The sequence below is a fragment of the Rhinopithecus roxellana genome, chromosome 9 (genome assembly GCF_007565055.1).
Source record: "Rhinopithecus roxellana isolate Shanxi Qingling chromosome 9, ASM756505v1, whole genome shotgun sequence".
NCBI lineage: Eukaryota > Metazoa > Chordata > Mammalia > Primates > Cercopithecidae > Rhinopithecus > Rhinopithecus roxellana.
This window is the reverse complement of record NC_044557.1, coordinates 101,265,231-101,290,630: the sequence shown is the minus strand read 5'-3', so window position 1 is coordinate 101,290,630 and position 25,400 is coordinate 101,265,231. Positions and strand designations below refer to the sequence as shown.

At 37.8% G+C, this 25,400-nt stretch overlaps 1 protein-coding gene across 7 annotated transcripts in view; it reads left to right on the top strand.

Moving 5' to 3' along the window:
* NSMCE2 (NSE2 (MMS21) homolog, SMC5-SMC6 complex SUMO ligase) overlaps positions 1 to 25,400 on the top strand; it is a 277,617-nt gene that overhangs the window by 49,702 nt on the left and 202,515 nt on the right. For all 7 annotated transcript variants that reach the window (XM_010363913.2, XM_030937289.1, XM_030937286.1 and 4 more), the window contains one exon: positions 11,188 to 11,294. In XM_010363913.2, the coding sequence (XP_010362215.1) occupies positions 11,188 to 11,294 (107 nt within the window). The remainder of the gene's footprint in view (positions 1 to 11,187; positions 11,295 to 25,400) is intronic.

The window sequence follows — 25,400 nt, the reverse complement described above, 5'->3', positions numbered from 1 at the left end:
CCTCTGTATTAGTCTGTTCTCACGCTGCTAATAAAGATATACCTGAGACTGGTAATTTATAAAGGAAAGAGGTTTAATTGACTCACAGTTCCACATAGCTGGGGAGGCCTCACAATCATGGCGGAAGGCAAAGGAGGAGCAAAGTCATGTCTTGCATGCTGTCAGGTAAGAGAGCGTGTGCAGGGGAACTCCCGTTTATAAAATCAGATCTCATGAGATTTATTCACTGTCACAAGAACAGCATGGGAAAGACCTGCCTCCATGATTCAGTTGCCTCCCACTAGGTCTCTCCCATGACATGTGGGAATTATGGGAGCTACAATTCAAGATGAGATTTGGGTGGGGACACAGCCAAACCATATCATCTTCCCACAGGTATTTATTTGCCCTTATGTTGTTATTTTATAATGGAAATTTTGTCATTAAACTGAACCAGACATTCATTTTTCTTTCTGTTCACCTACACTTGCTGAAGAGTACAGCACAGAGATATAATTTTCATTGTGAAACTTCCTGGGAGTAGTTTCTCCTCAGGTATAGCTGTTTTTAATTTACTTCTGCTGTTTCTGTAAGTATTTGAATTTCTGTAGTCGTTTTTAAAAGAGATGCCTTACACATGGAATATTTCCATGGGATTACTGTCCCAAGAACCTCATAGCAATGGCCTCTAAGGAGAGCATTTGGGGATTGGAGATACCACAAGATGGTACTGTTTGAATTTTTCAACCATGTGCTTGTTTACTTTTTTAGCCATATGGTTTATTAATTTTACAAACATTTTTTAAGTGGGTGGGGAAGTCCCATGATTCAGTAGATACTAGCTTAAGTGAAGAAGAAGATTTGTATTGGGAATATTGCAAAGTACAGTTAATACAGCAAAATACCCCCATTTGTAAAGAGACTCTTATGTTTGAGGCATCGTGTTGAGTGCTTTACCTACATTCTCATTTAATTTTTTCAATAATCATATGAAGGCCAGGCGCAGTGGCTCACGCCTGTGATCCCAGCACTTTGGGAGGCTGAGGTGGGAGAATTACTTGAAGTCAGGAGTTCAAGACCAGCCTGGCCAACGTGGTGAAACCCCATCTCTGCTGAAAATACAAAAATTAGCCAGGTGTGGTAGTGGGTGCCTGTAATCCCAGCTACTCAGGAGGCTGAGGTTCAATCGCTTGAAGAAGTTGCAGTGAGCTGAGATCGTCCCACTGCACTCAATCCAGCCTGGGTGACGGAGCGAGACTCCATCTCAAAAAAAAAAAAAAAAATCATATGAGATTTAAGCCTCACTTTCTTTTGTCTTGGCTGCCACAAATTCATGCAAGAGCTTTGGTATTTGGTCAAAGCCAGGCTCTGTTTCTTAAGCCTCTTGGGTTTCCAGGTCATGCAACTGTAGGTAAGACTTGGGTACAGCCAAAGACTTGAAGACCAGAGAGAAGTGGCAGTTGTTAAAATTATGTTGCCTGGGAAATGCTCTTGTGGCCTTAAATTCACAGTTTCTTTTCAGTCTACCAGATATTAGATAGCAATGGACAAGAAGGATGTGGAAAAAAGATAAGTCAAATGAAAAACACCTGGCCGTGAAGATTTGGAGGCTTTAGGTAGCCAAAGGGGGTCTGTGGATATGCTTTAAAATGACAAATTCCTATAGCCTGAGTTTCATAGTGCTTTTGATGACTGGCAAAGGTTGATTTCTATGATTTTTATTAATTGAATTCATCATATAATTTATTTCAAACGTATTTTGAATTATACCACTACCACAGTCGTTTATAGAATATTAACATACATTCTAAGGATATATCTGTCTATATAATGAAAGATGTCGTGGTCTTCATCACTCTGAGGTAGAGCAATTTATTTAAGTCAATCAGTCTCTCTTTCACTTTCTCTCTCTCCTAAAAGAAGGTAATGTTTAGGAGAATTCCTTTAGGTACAGAACAGATTATTCTTTACTCCCTGACTTTTGCATGAAGGGTATATTACTGATTTCTGTGTAGTAGTCCAGACACTGGCATGTGCCTTCCATGCTGACTTTGTCAGTCTTGAGGTCAGTCATAACTCCATCATTTATTAACTGTGTCATCTGGGACAAATGATTTAGTGTCTGTGAGCATCTGTTTCTTTATCTCTACAATATGTTTAACAACACTGAATTCACGTTGTTGTAACAAAGGACTGGATAAGGTAGTAGGTGCAGAGTGCCTGGCACAGACTCAGTGCTCCTTGAAGATCTGTTCTGTCTTAAAAATCTATGTCCTTCTCCTCTCTTCATTCCCAAGTGTTTTTGTTTGATCATTTTAACTCTAACGCAGTCTCTGTGGAGAGGAGTGAGGCATTTGTTTAGCCTCTACCCCAGTCCGGTGAACATCTGATGAACACATACTCATCCTTCAAGACACAGTTCAAGTTTGCCCTCACCAGCTAAACCTGTTCTTTCTATAGGCAGTGTTAGCTGCCCCTTCTTCTTGCTTCGGAACATTTTTCCCCTCTGCCTAACATGTGGTGAGTGCTCTATAAGCATTTGCTGGGCAAATGAGTTTCTGAACTTGGGGGAGGGGTATGGTGTTTACAAAGCTTCTTATGGAGCATTGCAGTCTTGTGAATTCAGTTTCATGCTTTAGAAGTTAGTAAAAACAGCCCAGAGAGCTAAGAGAGCTAAGAAGATGGTTTTCACTTGCTACCTTTTGGTTCCAAGGGCAAAGTGCTTTCAGTATTTAGACTAATTACACTTGCAGAATAGTTATCTATTCTGTAATAATAATAATGACAAATATTTTGTTAGTGCTTAATGTGAGCCAGGCCCTGTGCAGATCATTTTACCTACATTATCTCATTTAGTCCTCATATCAGCTTTCTGAAGTAGGTACTGTTATTGTACCCATTATATATAAAAGGAAATTGAGACTCTAGTAAAATGACTTGCCAAAGACTACATAGCTAGCATGTAATTTCATAAAGCCTAGATTTGAATGAAATCTAATTCCAGAGCTGGCTTTTTTGGTTACTGTATTACATTGTCACTCTTCTGTGTCACAATGATGAGGGAATTGTGTTGGCGGGTAAACTAAACGCAACTATAAAGGTGACTACTTCTTGAGGATTTCTCCCATAGTCACTGTGTTTGTAAAGAACCCCTGACACTTACTAGCTTGTATCTTGCACTGCTAACTCTTCACTGTGATTTCTAGTGGGTGGCAGTTATAAAATGTGTATTCAGTTGTTGTTGTTGTTTTTTTTTTTTTGAGATGGAATTTTGCTCTTGTTGCCCAGGCTGGAGCGCAATGGCGCTATCTTAGCTCACCGCAACCTCTACCTCCCGGGTTCAAGAGATTCTCCCGCCTCAGCCTCCTGAGTAGCTGGAATTAACAGGCATGCACCACCATGCCTGGCTAATTTTGTATTTTTAGTAGAGACAGGGTTTCTCCATGTTGGTCAGGCTAGTCTCGAACTCCTGACCTCAGGTGATCCACCCGCCTCAGCCTCCTAAAGTGCTGGGATTACAGGCATGGGCCAGTGCGCCCAGCCGTGTATTCAGTTTTAATTTTGCCACACTAATATATATGTGGGGGAATAATTACAAGTTCAAAGTGCAGTATAGTAAGAAGTAACCAAGTTTCTATTAAATATTGCTCAAGAAGTGAGTAAGTCATTAAATTCAACTCCTGATAAATATGTGATTACTTAACATTAGGCTCCCAGGGTACCCCAAGAGCGCACGCGCACACACACCCACGCTCATAGAGGTAGGTGCATGTATAGCGTGTGTTGCTAGAGATAGTTGGAGTTATAGTTTCAGAGAAGAGGGTTTTGTGTGTGTGTGTGTGTTGCATTTTGGTGGGTGGGGTCAGGGGTATGCTTGATACTATGATTTGTTTTATTTTATCCAAAAAGAATAGATGCCTTATTTACAAAATACAAAAAAATCAAGTTTTAATTTGAAGAGATTAGGAAATACTCATATTCTGTTTCAGAAAGTAAAATCTCCCAATATACGTCCCATTTATTCTAAGGAATTTAGAATACAATCAGGCAATCCTTTGCCGCCTTTTCTTCCTTCCTCCTTGCCAAAATGGACATATGTACTTTATGACATTTAATATTTATCAGAGTCTTCTGAGTATATGAATCATGTTGAATTGAAGTCAGCAACCCCTTAAGGACGCTAAATGTCTGCTTTGTCTTAGCCTGGTATTTTACTAATAAAATGCGTGGAGTTGAATTTAATCCACTATATATAATTGGTGGTGTTCCTGTTCAGACATGCCTGTACATGGCTTTGTAGAATAAAAAACACCTGATTCTGCGATTGTTATTGTTTAGGACCAACTTTCAGGAAACATCTTGGCCATGGGCAAAACTATACAGTTGAATCAGAGACATAAAGTTGGAAGGTATAAGTCGGAGAAATTTGTCTTCAGGGTGTGCCTCCCTAACATACACATATACACACAGACACACATACAGGTGTCCCAGTTGTAAAAGTAAAGAAGTTTTACGGACCCATAAGGTATGAAGTGTTTTCTGTTCTGGAGATTAGGGAGGATTCTGGAAAAGGACCTTGTAGCTGAGATCATAGGAAACAGCAGAGCAAAGCAAAATGCTATCTGGTAGTGTAATGAAGTAGTATAGAGATAAATGTATATGGATGTAATAGGGAAAAGAGGTGGGGAAAGTGTCTTTATTTTCATGTCTGGTTCGTTAAAGGCAGTTCTACTGAAGACCTCGTGGTTGTTGAGGGATCTTATTTGGCTCTGGGTACCATGTACTACAGGACCTGTTTCATCTCTGCTTCACAAGCCTCAGGGCTGGGCCTCAGGGATTCTCTCCAGTGCATGCCTTAGGCTACAGCTATGGGGCAGCTGTGGTTAGGGAAGGGCCCTATTTAGAATAGTTGGTCAAAAAGCACATCACTTCTGTCCCTTTCTTGCAGAACTGGTTGCTGCTCTGGAATGAAAGTTTGATTGGTCTGTTAGCCATGCCCATCTGGACTTGGGAAAGCCAAAAGAAAGAATCTTCTGTTCCCTCATCTGCTGTTGCTTTTTAACCTGTGGCCTAGAAAATGGCATTATACTGAACAGACCTTAGACAATGCTGGAACTGGCACTGGATAAACTCATGAGTCCATGCTGTGCTACATACGGACCGTATTACTACAGGCTTACTACCTACATCTCTTAGCCACAAAGGACCTGGAATTGGTTTTGCTTGAGAGTCTACATCTATAACAATAGCTAGTTTGTTCCCTCCCTTCCTTTCCTTTCTTAGACGATCCTTTCTCCTTCATCTTGCCCCAGCCTTTCACATTTGAGACAACCAGTATTGCTTTTATTCTTTCATACTTATTTGTTCCTCACTCATCATCATCTTCTCATTAAAGTCTCATGAATTTTAAGTTGAATTTGATTATAACACAAAATCACCCATTTCTGCTTTATGTTTGTTGATCACATAACTTTAATGCCTATTCAACACCTCAAAAAGAGAGAAAAGTAATGTAGTTATGATATTGCTGTTAGTGGATTTTGACATTGAATAACAGATGACTTGTCTAATGAATAGTGTGGCTGCTTAGATTGCATAATTATAGGTTTGTTTGACTTTAGGACAATCATATGCAGGCCAACTTCACCCATTTAGAGACTTTTTGTGTTATATAAGTATTAGAGCATTTCACTCTTAAAAAAAAAACAAACCCTTCTGCACTGATAATCATTCTTTGTTTTTCCAGGGTTTGCCACTCTATAGGAAAAAGCAAAATGAAATAGAAACCATCTTTAAAGGATGGGTTTAATTCAGGAGCCCTTCTTGGTTGGAATAACACTTCAGTCCACAGTGATTTGGCATTGTGCTTGTGACTGGAGTCATTGGGTAAAGGCATGCAAGTTTATAGGATGACAGCCCTGGCACTGGCATACTTATAGAAACAGCTAGAATTTTATAATGTAAACCAGGGATTATCTGTGCCCTTTGGACTTGATTTTGTAGGGTGGCAGTGGCGGGGGATAACTAGCTATTCTACTAACTTATTGCAAAAGTTTCTTAATTGGCGTATCAGGTGACAGATCTCACAGAGTCACCAAGGCCCCACTGTGTTACTTCTCCATGTATTTACTGGCTAGTAAATGAATGTTCAAATATATCACTTATGTTCATTTGATTAACGAAAGCAAGGTCTGGCTGTAATAAATAAATGCTCACAGAATGGCTCAGTGAAGAAATTTGAATATTCCTAGTCTCCTAGACTCCGCTTGGCAGGGCTGGGAGTGGGGGGAGTCAAATATGTGGCTAATAAAAGTGATTTTTGACTTGAGCTCTATTCAGAAGTAACTGCAACGTGAAACCTTCCAGTACTCTCCCTTCCCCTTGAACATTTCTTTCCTGCTGCTCTTCATTTACTGCCTGGTAGTCAATCTGGAGCTGCTTTCATCTCTCTTGCTGCCAGTACTCTTGGCCTAGTACAAGCTTGACCTCTTAGCCGCTGGAGTTGACTTATTCTCCTAGCATTCTCTGAGTGACTTGGTTGCTTTTACAGCACCTCAGATTAGCTTTGCTGATGTGAAAGGTCACTTTTCACCAATGTTAAAACTTATTAATCTTCAAAAAGGGGAAAAATCATTTTCTTTTTGTTATCAGATTCCTTAAGGAATTTGGAAAGAGCTTTCCAGAACCATGTCTGATAGCCTCTGAGTGGCATTGCCTAGTATCCTCCTTGGAAGTGTTGTTTTATGCTAACAGATCACCAAGGGAGCTGAGCTGAGGCTCTGGGTCTTTGGCTTTCTCCTACTTGAAGGTTTGTTCCCTGGATATTCATGGAGGAGTTGGAGGTGCTTGTCCTTCTCCTTGTGTTTAAATGCCTTTTTGTACAGGTGGGCAAGTGTACAGACTTGGCAGTTAGAAAGCCAGAGTGGGAGGCCTGGCGCTGCTGCTAACTTATCTCTGTGGCCTTGAGCAAGTTTCTTCAGTTTTCTCATTTGTAAAGTGGAAATAGAACTACCTAACTCTTAGGTTGCCCTGAGATTTGATGTAAGTATGAAGTGCTGGCACATAATAGTGTTCCCTAATTGTTAGCTATAGCTATTATATATACATATATAATCATTGTCATTACTTTCCGTGTTTTATCATCTGCACTAAACTTCCCTAATGCCAGACTTGCAGAAGTGTTGTACAGCAATGCTTTTCTCTCTGGAGTCATCATTCTCTGAATTTGAACATCGTTGTGTGATTTCTACCCACCACCCCAGTGCTGGTGCCATCTCTTTTCCTATGGAAAAGTCACAATGAAAATATAAAATAGGCAAGTGAAGTTGTATCACATGTCATCTTTTACTTTTTAATTCAGTTGAATCTCTTTGATAGGACAATTTATATTTTGGTGAAAGCTTAATTTTCAGATTTATGAAATATAATGGCCTTAGAAGAATATTGAAGGAAGAGTTGCTATAATTCTTTGTTGGATTCTAAGAACACTAAGGCATCTTTCTTGTCCTCAAATGGATTAAAATCTCTGGTGAAAGGAAATAAATGCAGATAAGAAAGGCAAGATTGATCATGGTTCCAAGATATCAAGAGTGTAGGTGTTAAGGCAAATTAGATGAAGGAGGAAATCCTTCTAGGCTGGTATAATTTAAAAGCAGGTAGGGCCTGAGCTCAGCCCTTGATGGATGTGTAGGATTTAATTTGATATATATTCTCAAAAAGGGCTTTCAGTGAAAGAGTGGGAGAATTTTGATGGTGGGAAGATATCCTGTGGAATCAAGTAGCAGGGAGCCTCTGCCTGATCAGTCCCTCCACAACCACCCCAACCCCCAGCAACTTTTTAGTTAGTAACTAACTCTGTGTTTCTGCGTTTATCCCTTGTTTCCTCCTCCAAAAGTCAAGAGGTTATTACTGCAATCGGGAAATAAAGGTTAACAAGAAGAACAAAAAAGAATTACAAAAATCATCTTAAAATTGCTGTGGCAGGTTGCTACTTGACATGGACGTTCTCATGACCTGTCTTCAGGATGCTCTTGTGGGAGTCTCTTCTAGTTCTCTTCGTAGGACTCTGGGCTCTCAGCCGCCTGCTACAGCTGACCAAGACCCTCTGACTACAGTTGTCTGACTGGACACTGCTTCCAGGTGTGCTGTGATCCTCAGTTCTTTTTAGAGTTACCTTCCTGATCTCTACTGGTGTTCACCGTTCCCTTTGTTGCTTGGGCTGCACCAGTCTTTACTAGTGTTCTTCAGCCGCTTGTCCCAACATTCTTGGGCCCTGGAGCCTGAGCTGAGGCTGCCTGCAAGCCAGTTAGACTCCAAAGATTCTTTCCTTAAGCTTCATGCCGTCAAAACTGACCCAAGCCTTGCCCATTTCCTCCTTTGCAGGAAGGTCTCTTTGGCTTTGAACCAGGTTACTCTGGCTCAGGTCTTACTAGCACATATGGGACCCTGTTAATGAGAACTATCACCTCATTTATTTCATTTTGCAGCTTTTCTATAGCATTTTGAATATCTTAGGTATATTCTGAATGCTTTTGAAAATTAACTTGTTTAATCCCAGAGGGAGATTGCTAACATTATATCTGTTTCCGCTGATTTACGCCCCTTACAGACTTTCATTTCTTATGCTTCAGACTTTTGCTCCCAACAGATACTTTAGTGAGTGTCTGTTTAGTCTGGGGTGCCTCTAATAATCAGAATTTTGGAAAAGCAGTTTATCCTGTTAGTCTTTGTTCAGGTTACCAGCTTTACCCACTTTTTTGACCAGTTCCAGTATCCGAATCTAATACTCATAAAATATACTGATCCATTAAGGAAAACAAAATGAAACAATACTTTCCTTTAACTAGATAAGGCTGGTGTGAAACCAGTAGTCTATTTTTCATTATTTTAAATTGAAAAAAATATAGGTTAACTAAAACCCCTAAGCAATGTACTGAAATGTAACTAAGTACAGTAAAATGCCTAAATAAATTACAAAACATCCATTACATTAGGTTGTAAATTGTTTAAAATTCACTTCTTTATCATGAAACAATATGACTTTAACAAACAGTTGCTGTATATATAGCAACATATATATGTTGCTACCAAGCAGTATGTCCATTTTGTTGACATTCAGAAATTTTCAGAACAACAAACTGTGACTGTAATAGTCTAACAGTTTTATTTGGAGTATGACCTGAGCCTTTTCTCATGCACCATTTTGTTAAACATATATTTAATTTGGGGAATGTAAATACAAAGTTTTCTTTATGTAAACATTACACCCTCCCCCACCCCCAAACTTACATTGAGATATATGTATATTCTGTGATGCCTGGATAGTAAAAGCTGAAGGGTCTTCTACCAGAAGCGTGTTAACCCAGGAGACAGTCTATGAAATATGCTTATAAGTAACTATTGTAAAATTAAAGCGTATGTTTTAAAAGCCAAATGTGAATGGACTTTACGTTATTTCATGACTTTGGAATGATCTGTGGTATTATTCTTCAGAGTAGAAAAGAAAAACGACATTTGTCTGCACTAAGGTATTTGAATGGAGAGTCTTTGAATGGCGAGTCTTTGAGTAGGTTCATTCCCAAATGTGATTAAAGAAAGCTTTATTTTCTTTTCATTTAGTTATCTTAAATTCAAAGTTTTCAGTTGAAATTTTTAGGATCCTTTGTTAACTATCTTTTCCTAATCTATTAAATTATGTTTAGAGCTTGAAGAAACAATCTAAAAGCACTTTTAACAACATTACCTTGCTTTTCTAATTTGCTAGTCCCTTTTTATAGACTCCTGTTCCCTGAGGATATTTTAATTTTTTAAACATAGTAAACATAGTTGTTTCTTATTCTGACTAATATAGATAGTTACAATAACTGAAATATTTGTGGATCTGTTTCTGCTGACTGTTATTCTTAGTGGCTTGTTTTCTTGTGTGTTATAGGTATGTAAGGTTTTTCTGTTTGTTTTTGTATTTATTTTTGTTTCAGCCTTTCTCCTGTGATCTGCTCATTCTTAAAAATTATATGTAGGGATTATTTGACATGTAGATTAAGAGTGTCTTCTCCAGATGATAGTTATATTTGCTTCTGCCAGACACCTGTGAGTACTATCTGCCAGAGACCACCTCCCACCAACGTCAGAGACTGGGGTCTCTGGGTCATTCTGGTTAGGGGAACCCAGCCTGCTACAATCCAGGAGGACTGCCTTACGGCCAGTTTTTCTGAAACAAGTTTGTTTTCTCTTCTCTTTTCCCTGTTCTGCTTCATGGCCAAGGCTAACCTCCCTTTGGTCCCAGGGAGCAGTGAGAGATTACTTTTGGTTCATCTTTATACAAAGAGTTGAGATCTTAGCTTACTGTGGGATAGTATGTGACTTTGGCATTCTGTTGCCCCACTTCTCATTTTTGTTTTATTCTAGATTTTGCCCTGGTTATTTCTTACTACCTTGTGAGTCTTTTTTTTAAGATTTTTTTTTTTTGTTTTTCCTGCTGTATCTGATATCTTTGGTTGTTTTCTTTTTTCTTTCTTTCTTTCTTTCTTTTCTTTTTTATCTTGTTCAGACGGAGTCTCTCTCTGTTGCCCAGGCTGGAGTGCAGTGGCATGATCTCAGCTCACTGCAACTTCCATCTCCTGGGTTCAAGCAATTTCCAGCTAATTTCTGTATTTTAATAGAGTTGAGGTTTCACCATGTTGGCCAGGCTGGTCTTGAACTCCTGACCTCAAGTGATCTGCCTGCCGCGGTCTCCCAAAGTACCAGGATTACAGGCGTGAGCCACCGTGCCCGGCTGCTGTCTTTGGTTGTTTTCGTTAGGAAGTTTGGTCCAAGTAATCTAGCTCAGTGTTATTAAAAGTGAGAATCTTCCCTGTTTGACCTTTAACAATCCTTCACAGTTTATGCAGCAGATACAAGACTGAGCTGCTTAAAGGCTGGGAGAGGTATAGTGATTGATTTAAGACATATAAGTAAGGGCATAGCCTGGAACTCCTGAATACAAGTCTTTTCTTCTTTCCAGCCTACCACTGCCTTTGAGCTGTCTTCTACTGAGTGTATTCTTAGAATTTTGAATGAAGCACCATATGGTGAGGAGGTTTTTTAAAAGATGTAATAACTCCACAAAATTATTTAGACCATTGACTGATGTAGATTATATTGATGCAACATTTTCCAGATATGGCATTTTAAGTGGAAAATAATAATTGCAATTTTTTTTTCTTTCAGCTGAAGTGAGTAGTGAATATAGTATGGACAAGGCAATGGTTGAATTTGCTACAATGGATCGGCAACTAAACCATTATGTAAAGGCTGTTCAATCTACAATAAATCATGTAAGTTTATGCTACTCCCTGGTTATATATTTGGTTACAACTCACTGACCAAGAAGTAGAAATACAAAATCAAAATTTTTCTCTAACCTTTAATGTTTCCTTATCCTTAGTGTAGCAGCTATTAAATTCCTCTAAATTTGGACATCTCATAAAATTGGAATACTAAGTATTTTCCTGGCTAGGCCACTTAGGTTGATTAGCATATTAAATCTATTTTAGATTGCTTGTGATTATTTGTCTCAAAATTTTAGTGTAAGCCTCCTTTGAATGTGAGTAGATTTTTATAAAATGCTAAAAATTGCATGCAACTTGTTTTTATTGTTCTATTTGCTTAAACATACAATTGAGACTAGGTTTAGTTACTCATTCTCTAACTTTAATATGCATCTGTTGCCGAATTCTTAGAATCAGATAATATGGAAGAGTTTTAGAGCAAGTTTAAAAATAAAGAAGATCGGTATTTTGGTTTTTCCAGAAGCCAAACTTACCTTTGTTGACTCCAGCTGTAACAGGAACAACACATAAGGCAGTTAAGGTGGGAACATAGCAACATCCTTTTCAGTAGTACTGTGTTGAGTAAGAAATGAGCAATACGATTGCAGTAATGTTTCTGAGAAGTCCTTTGTCCTCTGAGCAGTGGAAACTCCCTGTTGAACTGATTGTGTATACCTGTGTAATAGGGTGTCTTGTATTTCTGGTTTCATTATTTGCCTTTTCTTTTACAGCTATGGGAAAATTCCAAAAATCAATTATTTTACATAATGGGTGACTACTCAGTAGAAAATACATTTTAAATAATGTTTAATACCTAAGCCAATGAAATGAGTATTATATAGTTATAGTAAGCTTTTTTTAATGGTTAGTATTTAACTATAGTATTTGACTAACTTTAAGAATATCACCTATATCCAAATAATAAACTCATTCAGCTTGTAAAATTTTGATGTTTCTGGCTATTGTGACTGTTAATCCTGGTCTTATGAATATTTCTTCCATAGGAAAATATGACAGTGCCGTCATGTTGACATCATATTTGAAACTGGATAGCACTTAGACTAGAGGCTTTCAATTTCAGCTGAACCCTAGAACCAGCCAGTTTCTGAACTCTCAGAGATTCTGATTTCATTAGTCTGGAGCAGGACTGGGCCACCAGTATTTTTTAGAAACTATTTTTTAGAAACTCACCCTTAAATGTACATTCAAGGGTGAAAACCACTGACTTAAAAGAACAAGGCTGACTTTATAGAAGTAAGTCTTGTGTTCACTCCCAAAGATTAGAGTTAGGCTTGTTATATGGGTCAGTCTTGCTTTGACCCTTACGTTCTGTGGCACTTACTTGATAAGCCTTTCTATCTTTAACTTTCATACTGTGCAAATGCAATAGCGCAGTGTGTATTACAGATAAGAAAACAAGATTTTGGAGTCAAAGAATTTTATGTTGATTTTTTTTCCCTATTAAACTCTAGGATTTGCAGATACTTACGGTATTTTTACATCAAGAATTGAACTCTTGGCTGGGCGTGGTAGCTCACGCCTGTAATCTCAGCATTTGGGGAGGCCAAGGCTGGCGGATCAACTGAGGTCAGGAGTTTGAGACCAGTCTGGCCAACATAGTGAAACCCCGTTTCTACTAAAATACAAAAATAAGCCAGGTGTAGTGGCATGCATCTGTAATCCAAGCTACTCAGGAGGCTGAGGCAGGAGAACCACTCGGACCCAGGAGGTGGAGGTTGCAGTGAGCCGAGATCACGCCAGTGCACTCCAGCCTGGGCAACAGAGCGAGACTCTATTGAAAAAAAAAAAAAGAACTTTTCCCCCTTCAGGACACCAAGTCACTCATTTAAAAAAAAAAGTGTAAAATTTCTCACTCTTTCTCACATTCAGTAGTTAACAACATTTCCTTCATCTTGAGGTTTCATCTCATTACCCTCAAACAGGGAAGGTAGATTTTATCTCACTTTTCAGCCCTAACCTCACACTAGAATAGACTGGAACAACTTGGATTTAGTGATTCTGATGCTTATCAGGAAGGTTCCTGTTCTTTTATAGGAGGAAAAAATATATTTATTTTTCTTTTATGATACAAAGAAAGGTATGCTCTCTATGCAAGGTGGATACCAGACCAAGAATAATAAATATAATTTTATAAGGTTTCTAAGACTTGACATTATATGGGGATATAATGGGGATATGATCATTTTTAGGGAAATGTTTTACATCAGTTTATGTACTTGAAGCTAAGGGTACTGCTATCTTATTGCTTGTTTTGGTGAGGGATAAGAATGAACAGCAGCTTGGGAGGGGCCAGGATAATATACTTGTTTAGAAACAGCAGTGGTCTAGGGATCTGAAGCTTTTCCAGTCCTGGTTCTTCTACTTTCTAAGTTACGATCCCTGGTCAAGAAACCTAACCTCTTGAAACCTCATGTTCTTTGTAAAATTCCTGGCCTGTGTATTTCACAGAATGATTATGTGAATCAGATTAGATAATGTATATCAAAATGCTTTGGCATTCATCAGATTTGATGGGGCTGTAAGATAATATATTATTGCAAACTCATATTTCCAAACAGAACTCATTAGAGAGATGGAACAAAACCTTCTAAAAATCTAGTATTTTGTTTTGCTCACTTTATTTCAGGGTATTTTTTTGGCTTTGACCTGTCCTATTCTGGAATTCAAGAGTCACATAGGATTAAGTATAAGCTACTTAACTTATTGCACAAGGTATTCATGGCCTCTAAAATGAATGAGTTGTTTTAAATAAGATTATTTTTTTACAAGGCAAATAAAGGGAACCCATACAAGTCCCATTTAACCCACTGCTCTGTCATAGACTTTTGCAAACTGTGATACTTCCATTACTATAATATTTGCCTAGATTTGGATCTACCCTGTGGTCTTTCTGTTTATGAATTTTTATATAGTCATAGAAAGTTGATTTAAAAACTTTTTTAATCATTAAAGAGCATTTGAGTTTATTATTTAAATAGACATCTCTCTTCTACTCTCATCTTCTCAGAATTCTAAAGATTATGCTCCTTTTGAAAAGTTGTGGAAGTTTACTTTGGAACCTCAGAGGTATGGGTCAACTTACCAACAATCCCTGGGAAGTCCCTTTGGCAATTAGCAGAAGTTCTCAGGTTGCCTTCCATTGTCTCTCAAGAAAATAGGGCTACTGTAGCCCACAGTGCCCAAAGATTTTGTTTGGAATTGGCATCTATTTTAGTGCTCTGAAACTTTAAAAAAAAAAAACAAAAAAACAAGGACTTCATTCCAGCTAGTTTGTTGAGAGAATATTATGCGGTGAATACTAAAAAAATTCTCAGAAGTCTCTAAGTCATTTATAAAAACTTTCAGGTTAAATGGGTTTTATACCTGTCACAACTCTTTAAAAACTTCGTTTAGATCCTCGGAGAGTTCTATATGAACTTTTTTGATGTTTTCAGTCATAAGACCAACATGTCATATAAGTGTTTTTAGAGCTGTAAGACAGTACATAGATACATACTTTTTTTTAATCACTATTACTGCCACGGAAAAAAACTGTTTTCTCAGTTTCATATTGAGAACAGAATGATGTTCTGAACACTAGACTTCTGTTGACCTAATGTTTCCTCCCTTGCTTTCTACACTTTCATTGAGTACATTGAAGAGACACTATTGGCTGACTTTTTGTTTTTCAGTTTTCATAAATAAATGAATAAATTTATGAACATTTGAATAAATATTCAAATAAATGCTTGAATAAATATTTACTGAACAGCCCTGTGCCAGGCACTTCTAGTTGCAAGAAATACAAAGTCAGTCAGCAAAGTCCAGATGACCTTCACCTCAGGATACACGAAGTCCAGAACAGAAGACAAACATTTTACAAATGTTATTTAATTACTGTTGTGGTGTGTGCTACAAATTAAAAATAAAGCATTCAGGGAGAGTTAATAACCCAAGGGCAATAATGTCTTCAAGGCAGGGAAAAATTGGGAGACTCCTTCTGGAGGAAATGATATTTAACATTCAAGGCAAGTGAGTCTCAACATGGGAAATATGATATATTCTGTGTGACTTTTGCATGAAATGGAAGGATCTTATTTCTGATTGTCTTGATGTCAGCTTCAGAGTGCCTTAATCAATCCAAAGACTTATTGTGAAAATGAGACCAGAGAAGGCCTACCTTTATATATAGAAAGTTAATGTTAATAGAATAGTTGAGTAACCTATCTAAGGTTGGTCAGTGATTCATTTATTAATAGATTTTTGAGTGCCTACTATGTACCTATTATGCTTAGGAATGCAAGTCATGGCAGTAGTTGATTTAAGAATTATTTTATTATCAGTATCCTACTTCTTAAACAGGGGTTACCTCTCTTGAAATGAGACTTTTTATTGAGTATTGAATAAACCCAGTGATAGTACTGTGTGTTTCTGATTATATGTTTATGATTGTTTTAAACTAAACCTATAGTTCCAAACTGTGGGCTTCAAATTGCTCAGGGTAGGTTTGGAGAGTGAACACCAGTTTAGTTCAGGGAATCTTCACATCCATTTTTAGGTATGTGCTTTTTCAAATAAGAGGTGACAAATCCAACCACTATCATGGGGGTAGTCCTTGCAATGTTTTTCTAACCTTAATTCTCACAGGGAAAATGATGGGAATGTAGCTAAATGAGAATGGCCCAACAAGTTCAGAGATTAGTGTCATATATATTTAGCAATTGATGATAAAATATACATCCTCTCAGCTAGGTGTGGTGGTGCATGCCTGTAGTTCCAGCTACTAAAGGGAACTGAAGTGGGAGGCTGAAGTGGGAGGATCGCTTGAGCCCAGGAGTTCAAGATCAGCCTGGACAACATAGTAAGACTCCATCTCTTTAAAAAAAAAAAAAAAAATGTTTTTGGTGACCAATATAGTCTCAGAGTTTAGCAAAAGTAACTAAAGCTTGAGAGTCACATTATACTTCAGCATTTATTGTTTTTATTATGATCCTTAGTTGTATAGGTTTACTTTAAGACATTTTATCTCTTAAAAGAATTTTCAAAAAGATAAAAAAAAGAATTTTCAGATTTTACCAGGATATTGTTCTTTTGGTATGTGCTGCTTCTGGATGTTAATTTATTGAAAAATCCAAGTATGTCTTCACTTTCCTCTAATACCCTCTTTTGTGCTACTTGCGTCTTATAAATTGTATAAGATTTTAAAGCATTTATGTTGGATTACAGCCACATACTTTTTTTTTTTTATTTTTTAAGTCGTATTTTATAACAATTCCTACTAGAAGCCTGGTGAGGGAGAATATTTTTCTTCTTAACTGGAGCAAGTAGGTGCTAGGTTGGTCCATTTGTATGGTTTTTTATAAATCGGTTTCATAGATATGCCCTATGTAGTGTGGTTTTTCACTTGATATGCTAACCAGAACATTTTATATGCCTTTTAAAACTAATGTGTTGAGAGTTAGAAGAGAAGAAATGTACTTGATGTATGCTGTTGAAACCAAAGCAGTCTTAGATACAATAAAGGAACAAGGTGGGTCAAAGGTATAGTTTATCTCAACTCTGTCATTATGCAACAGTTTTGACTGTTTTTGACATAGCACTTCCCTGTGCCTCCTTGCTGTTCACCCTTCATCACCTGATAAGTTTTACCTTTTTCTTACTGTGCAGTTACCTTAATATCCACTACTTTAACATGAAATCCTATAGAGTATCTTGCAAGTTGGAAGTTACCATTTTAGTTAAACCAAATTTGGGAAGAATTTCTCCCTTAGAAAGCTAATAATTTATTTTCTAGTACCTGAAAGCAGTTCTAAGTCACAGGATGTAACCTATTATATATGACCACTTACTGACTGAATATAAGAATACACCCCACTCTATTAGGCATTGTGAATCATTGACAAAAGAAGAGGGAGGGGGAATTCGTTCGGTGGCTATAAAATTTGAGGACAGAAGATTCCTGAGCATGAGATAAATTACTGTTGTCAGCAGAGTAGCAAGAAGGTAGGAGGTGACAGGGGAGTGAAATTAGTGAAAAGCTCTTCGAGCCAGAGGGGAAAGTACTGGGAGACTCACCTCTTCTCTACTCCCTGCATCTGGCATTCTACAGTGATAAACAACTCTTAACATGTTTCTTATCAAAAGTTTTCAAGTGAGTTATATATGAGCCTTTTCATCTATAGGAACATTGCTCAGGTGTGGAAATTAACCAGAGAAAGAAAGTTGACTTTAGGTATTTGCTCTTCAGACACTTGGAATGTGTCTATTTCTGTGATTACTGGTAATTAACTTCTGTTTCAGTGGTTTAGAACTCCCTGTACAGTTATTCTCAAATTAAGGTTGTGTTCGGTAACATTTTGCCTAATAAGCAGAGATAGAGACAATTACTTCTGAATGTAGTATTCCACTAATTGAATTACCTCTAATAAATAATCTAGATATAAAATTTCTTAGGTTTCAAAGTAACATAACTGCTAACAGGTGAAAATATGTTATATTGAGACTGATTTTCACGGTTACTTTATAGAAATCCGTTGTAGTGTTTTGGAGTTATTAAATGTTGGGTTTTAATCAGAATTATGAAGCAATTACACTTTACTGGGCCTTAATGTGCCTCTAGTGCAGCATTTTCAAGAGTTTGCTTCATAATACTAATTAATCAGGATGTGAATAAGTATAATAGGAGAATAGGATTTTGTGGTCAAATAAGTTTGGGGAATGCTTGATTAAAAGAATTTCCTTAAAGACTCCAAAGCCTTTAATGTGCTTTTATGCAACGTGATTCTCCAAAGGAAGAGGATATTCAGAAATTTTGTAAACTTAGTTAACTAGAAAATCTTTCTGGAGGAGGGACTGATACTCTTCAGAATCCACTTTGGGAAGTGCTGTTGTAGTTTCAACCCCCTAATTTTACAAAGGAGGATATGAGATAGGTCCAGCACTTTGTGGCAGAGTTTTTGTGGCATCCAGAAAACTGGGAAGTATGTCAAACTCCCTTTGGAAATGAGCCTTAAAGATGTTTCCATGCTGAAGGTCAGGAAAAGGCCAGGCCCTTTCACCATTTCATTACTCCAGCAGTGAGGAAGGGACAGTTTTTAAAAACATGCAGTGATTGCTTAGTCTGTGTTTGAAGCAAAGACCCCTCTGTGCAGTGATGATATGAGAGAGAGGAGAGAAGGAAATGTTTGAGAGGAAAAGAAGAGAGGGGCTTACAGAAGAGGCAGGAGACACACAGGAGCAGCAGAAGGGGCAGGGAAGACATATGGATCTTTGAAGGGCCAGGCTCACCACAGCACTCCAGGTAGGCACTGAGGCGCCCAGTGTGGTTATTAAACACCTTAGCCTCAGTGGCACCAGGTCATTCTAGCAGCTAATTATTTGAATTACCCAAATGAGATGAATGTTCCTTAACACAGCAAACTCCTGATTATTTCTGACATTGTACATAGTCCACATACAGCATTAAACCCTTATTTTAGATGTTAATTTACCTTCCTTCTAACCTCACACTTTTCATGTAATTAATAAGTATTAAAAATCTTGAGGTTTAGGCCTTTCCCCACTAATTGGCAGTGGTGCTGAATGGGCTAACTGCTAACTGCAGAAAAGAGATGGGGAAATAGACTGAACTGGGGAATGGATCAGTAAATGTTAAAATTCAGTGTAAAATGAATGCATTTTTCAGCATAGAGTTGAAAGCACAGTAGTCACTGGTTGTCTACAGTTTCACTTTCCACTGTTTCAGTTATCTGTGGCCACCTATGATCCAAAAATATTAAATGGAAAGTTACAAAAATAAACAATTCAAATAAGTAAATTAAATAGCACCTTGTTCTGAGTACTGTGATGAAACCTTGTGCCTTGCTGCTCTGTCCTGTCTTCATTACAAGAGGAGGGATGAGTACAGTATAGTAAGACATGTTGAGAGCAAGAAAGATTATATTCACATAACTTATTACAGTATACTGTTATAATTGTTCCATTTTTCTATTATTGTTAATCTCTTGGCTGTGCGTAATTTATAAATTAAACTTTATTGTAGATATGTATGTATAGGATAAAACAGTCATACAGTAATGAACCACATAACAATATTTCAGTTAACGAGGAGGCCATACATATATGATGGTGGTGCTATAATATTATATCATATTTTTACTGTACCTTTTCTGTGTTTACGTATGTTTAGATACATAAATAGTTGTCCTGTTACAGTTGCCTACAGTATTCAGTATACTAACATGCTGTACAGGTTTGTAGCCTAGGATTAATAGGCTTACGATAGAGCCCAGGTGTGTAGTAGGCTATTCCATCTAGGTTTGTGTAAATACACTCCGTGATGTTCCACAGCACTGCCTTATTTCTCAGAAAGTATCCCCATCGTTAAGCAGTGCATTAGGGTGGACTACTGGTGTTGCTTATTAGTCTCTAACTGTTCAGTTGGTGGATCACCTGAGGTCAGGAGTTCGAGACCAGCCCGGCCAACATGGTGAAACCCCGTCTCTACTAAAAATACAAAAATCAGCTGGGTGTGGTGGCGTGTGCCTGTAGTCCCAGATACATGAGAGGCTGAGGCAGGAGAATTGCTTGAACCCAGGAGGCAGAGTTGCAGTGAGCCATGATCATACCACTGCACTCCAGTCTGGGTGACAGAGTGAGACTCTGTCTCAAAAAAAAAAAAAACATTGTTCAGTTGGTGCCAATAGTATGTTTAGTCCAATAAAGATACAAAAGCCTCTTGACACAGGTACACAAATAGCTACTAAAAAAAAATTTAACAGTGAAATAGTTTGACAGAGACAATAAAAACGTGCACAGGAAATTCAGAGTAAGGGAAAAGAGTCTTTGCTTAAATTCTGGCTTTCGTGCCCTCTAACTCTGAGCCTCAGTTTCTTCTTAAAATCGGGTTGATAATTTAGGTCATAGAGTTCTAGTAAGGATGAAAGTGATAGCATGAAAGTACCTAAAATGGTTCCATCACACTAATTTATAAGATTGCCTAGAATGTTCTGTAAAGGAGAACTCATTTCCCTGGACCAAATTCAAATACTATCTGAAAGGGAATTTTGAGTTCAAGTTTGACGGGTACAGTGAGCAGCAGGAAACCCATCGGGAAAGGCTAGAGATGATGTTCCAAGAGAGGCTTAAGGAAGGGCCTTTCTCCTTTTTGGAAAGGAGTTCTCTGATAGTTGGGGGTGGCTTGGGGTATGGAACTTAGTGCTCATAGTGTTGTGACCAGAAAGGATTGTTCAGAATCAGGGGAAATGGGCCAATGCAGAGGCCAGTGAACAACGTGACATTTGGCCAGCTGGATTTGAACTTCCCTGATAGTCACCCTCCCTATGTCTATAACAGTGAAAAAGATACCGCACCCTTTAATATGTGATCATTAATAGCGATGAGGGAGTCATTCTAGAGATAAGAACCAGACAGCAAAGTAAGCATTCACAGTTTTTAATTCAGGAATAACTTTTAGTGTTTTCTTAGACATTTTACTTAAATGAAGACTGAGGAAATTAAGCCCTAAAATGTATTTCTCTCTGTGCACAAGTACACAATCATGCTGTTTATTAGACCTATCTTGCTTACATCTTGAAGTATTTTTTATGTACTTTATTAGTAACACTCATTTGAAAAAGTAATTAGGAGAGAAAAATGTGTTAGATTTATGCCTCTGATGTATCATATGCAGGTTGTCAGCTCTGGTTCAAGTGTGTAATCTCTATACATTGTTGACAAGTGAGAGAGCGAGAAGCATAAAAATGGAGAGCATGTGAATGGATTTTATTTTTTCAAGTCCCTGTGTGAGTTTGCAACTGTGCTGGTAAGGAAAAGTTCTTTCATTGTGCGGTGGAGCCAGTGCCCAGTGAACTGTCCTTGGGAGAATGGAGAGGATTTCTTTCCATTGTTTCTGTCTTACAGCATAAAGTTTCTGGTAATGGTGGCACTTTCCTTCTTTTGTGTTGTGACCAGTGTGATATTTAAACCACTAAAGCTTTAGGAATTTTATTTTTTTCCGGACTTCCTTTTTTAAAAAAATATCTAATAATATAGCATTCTTTAGTGAAAATCATTATGTTTATTTATCATGGGTTAGAGTAATGCAGTCAGTTATTATGAATAGTTTTAAATTTGATGATCTCTTTTATCCTTTATTTCATCTTCAAATAATCATTTAATCATCTTCTCGTGGAAGCTGATATTCAGAAAGATCAAGTCAGTATTACTTAAAATTGGAAACAGTAAAGGCCGAGCGTGGTGGCTCACACTTGTAATTCCAGCACTTTGGGAGGCTGAGGCGATTGGATCATCTGAGGTCAGGAGTTCGAGACCAACCTGGCCAACATGGTGAAACCCCACCTCTACTAAAATACAAAAATTAGCCAGGTGTGGTTGTACATGCCTGTAATCCCAGCTACTCGGGAGGCTGAGACATGAGAATCGCTTGAACCCAGGAGGCAGGGGTTGCAGTGAGCCGAGACTGCACCACTGCACTCCAGCTTGGGTGACAGAGTGAGACTCTGTCTCAAAAAAAAAAAAAATTGGAAACAGTAACCAGAAAAGTAGAATATGATTGCACCACACGATTGATTTCCAGACATTCTGACTTGCTTGCTTTTTGCCTTCCCCTTGGCTGATACCTGCAAGGTCTCGCATGCTTTTCTGCCTGCCTTCCAGTTGCCTCGGCTGTTTGTGGTTCTTGGAGTGCCGTTGGTACCACGAAGCAAGTCCTCTCTACCCATCAGGTCACTCTCTGTCACCCTGAGGTTTATTTTAGTCCCCTATATGAAACAGAAGCCCACGTGAAATACTAAATAGGAGCTTTAAGTGGAATAAATTTTGGGTGTGCTCAAATAATTCTTCTCTTGCAGAATCAGAAATTGAATTTGACACATGAAGTATAGTTAGGCCATGTTTTGAAAAGCTGCAGCAATACTTCTCGGAAAGTTGGTTAAAAAAAATTTAATTGTTTAAAAATAAAAATTAAAAGCTTCAGCAAAAACATCATATGCTCAATTTTCTCTTGGAAGAAATTCTTGTTACTGCTTAAAGGACCTATAAATAATGTAGGTGAAACTGAACATGTTATACTACATGTTTTATAATAGTAATGGAACTGCTCTCAGAATATAGAATTAAACTGTTTTGGCTTTATAGTGTAAAGTGTCATATATGGTCCTGTTACAATGGTAAACTGTCTAGTGTTAGAGTTAAATTTAATTAATGAGTTTTTTTTTCTATGCCTGCCCACTGAATAGCTGTGTGGCCATAAGCAATTTTCATAGACTCTGTGCACGCTTGCAAAATCAGCTTAGTAATAATATCTGCCCTTCATATCTTAAAGTGATTTCTTGATTAAAAAAATGAGATAACATTATGTGAAAGTACTTGGGAGGTAAGATTGCATATAAGGGCAAGGTCTTACTGTTCTGTCCTGTTAACTTTTAACTTCTTTCTCTTACCACAAAAACACCTACCACAGGCTGATTTAAATTGGTGAACTCTTTCCTCTAAACCACCTAAACTTGGAATAAATGGTGATAAACATTCCTTGTATTTATTTTCCCAACTCACAGCTTAAACTGGAAGGGAGAAGTGTATAAGATTCACATTTACCTTTTGACTTTAGCCATCTTTTTCATAAAGGTTTATTCCTGCCTACCATCCCGCCCCCTCAGAATTTTGCATAAATTTCATGTAACAGTTCAACAAGTAACTGGTGTAGACTGGGCCTGCTTTGTCACTGAGTCACTTTATTATGAAACACTTAGAGTTGAACATCTGTCTATAACAATGAGGAAATAACGTTAAACAGTTTATACTTTCTAAGGCTAGGCTTAGTGGCTCACGCTTGTAATTCCAACACTTTGGGAGGCCGAGTGGGGAGGATCGCTTGAGCCCAGGAGGTTGAGACCAGCCTGGGCAACATGGAAAAACCCTGACTCTACAAAAAAAATTAAAAAATAAAAGTAAATAATTTAAAAATTTATACTTTCTGATCTGATGGTTTTCATGACTAACTCATCAGACAGCAATGAAAAGTGAAAATAAAAATTCACAAAGCCGGATATAATTAGTTAAAAATAAAGTCCGAATGAGCCATAATCACCTTTACTTCCCTCTTCCCATTTTGTAAGCAGTTGGTATTTGATTGATAAGCATTTCCAGCTGAGAAATAATCTTCTAATCCATGTTCTTCTAGCAGGCTGTGACCTTGGGCAAGTCACGTAACTTCTGTATGTCAGCTTCCTCATTTCTAAAATGGGGTAATAATAGTACTTGTCCTACATACCTCATTGGGCAATTGTAGATAAAACGAGATTGTAGATAAGGAATGTTTTCACCACCTTACTGCCCCACAAAAGTGAAAGGTGGTTATATAGTTACCACATACAGACCCCATCTGGCGACCCATATCTGAATGCCCACAAGGCTGAAGAGGGAAAGAAACTTTCTGATTCTACCAACAAGGATGGGAAGGGAGTCCCTGTTAGCTCTTGGAGGAGGAAAGATACATTCCCAGTGTTCAGATCTCTGAATCAAATTCTGGAACACAGTTTCCCACAGAAATGACAGTCAGTGGCTGTGTTTCCAGGCTAGCCAATAAAAAAGGAAAAAAGAGATTTAACCATAAATAGTTCATTGTAACAGCTTTATAGAAATTGTATCTAATTTCTATAAAGCTGTTAACAAAGCCCACTTGTAGTGTGAATATTAGCTTGGTGTTTGTTTCAAGTATGTTGGAGGCCTTAGCCCAGGTCTGGATAAGATAGTGAATCCACCTCTCTTCTAGCTTCCCCACTTATTTAATATTTGCACAGGGCTTCCTTAAGCCAGATTTGTAAATATCATCAGTTCATACTCCAGTCTCCTGGCCCTTTGACTGAAATTCTGAAACCAACATTCTTTCCGCAGTGAAAGGGTGAGAAGCCCTTTTAGGTCCCCCATCCCTTTAATGAGCACAGTGACCTTACAAAGCTAGGAAGGGTAGCTGTTGTTGACTCTGAGCTTCAAGAAGGTTAAGGGACTTGCTCAGATCACTTGGTTAGTCTCAAGAGGTGAGACTCGAACCTCAGTGTTTTGACATGTAATTCAAGGCTGTTTTCATGACAGTTCTGTTTCAGGATGGGTGCTATTCATTGAATTCACTTTGAGTTGTAGCTTTCAGTTGAGAGTAAGAATGTTTTTAGGGAGTCTTGGTTATAAAGTATATTTATGATTTTGTACATTTCTTATTGTAAATTTTCCAAAGGTAAAGTTTTGGGAAATTTAGTCCAAACAAAAAGTGACTCCTCACACTGATGTGGCATGTGTTAGAGAGGGATTCTGTTAGAATTAAAGAACTATCTGAAGCAAAGAATATTGTTATATGTTACAGTTATATTAAAAAGAAGAAAAACTTCTGAAAAGCCAGTAGTATTCACCCCTTTAAAACTTTCTGTTTGTGTTATATTTTTAAAGTGATAGTGCTATGAATATGAAGGAATTTTAGGAATTTAAAGTAAAATAAAAATGAAATAAACTTTTTTCTAGCTTTAATGATATGGTTTATGTTTATATTTATTAAAATATTCAGTTCTTGCCATAATAATAGCAAGCCTTGCTAACTTGTCTCCAGTGCTTGTTATGAGCCAGGCGGTATTCAGTTATCTCTGGTTGAATAATTGTCTTCTTCTTGCCGGGTTAGCTTGCAGATTTTTTCATGATCAATTCTTAGAAACAGTGAGGGATAAGCCTCCATGATAGAAGACAGTGATAAGGTCCGTATGTGGCATTATATGGGACATGTAAAAATGTTTCACTGAATAGTGAAAAGGATACTGCAATTGGAGTCAGAAGACCAAACCTCCTCCTTGTTTCTCCCTGGCCTAACAGTGTGACACTGGGTTAGTGAATTGTCTTCATAAACCTTCAATTACGTTATCTGTAAAAAGAGAACAGTGATACCTCATAGGAATGTGGCAAGGATTAAATGAGATAATGTAGGTAAGGTACTTAAATGATGCCTTCAAAAGATGAAGCCTCACGTAGCAGGCATTGAGAAAATGTTAATTGCCTCTTTTCATCTTCATGCACAAGGTAGTTGTGAAATTAAATTGGCAAACAGAATAT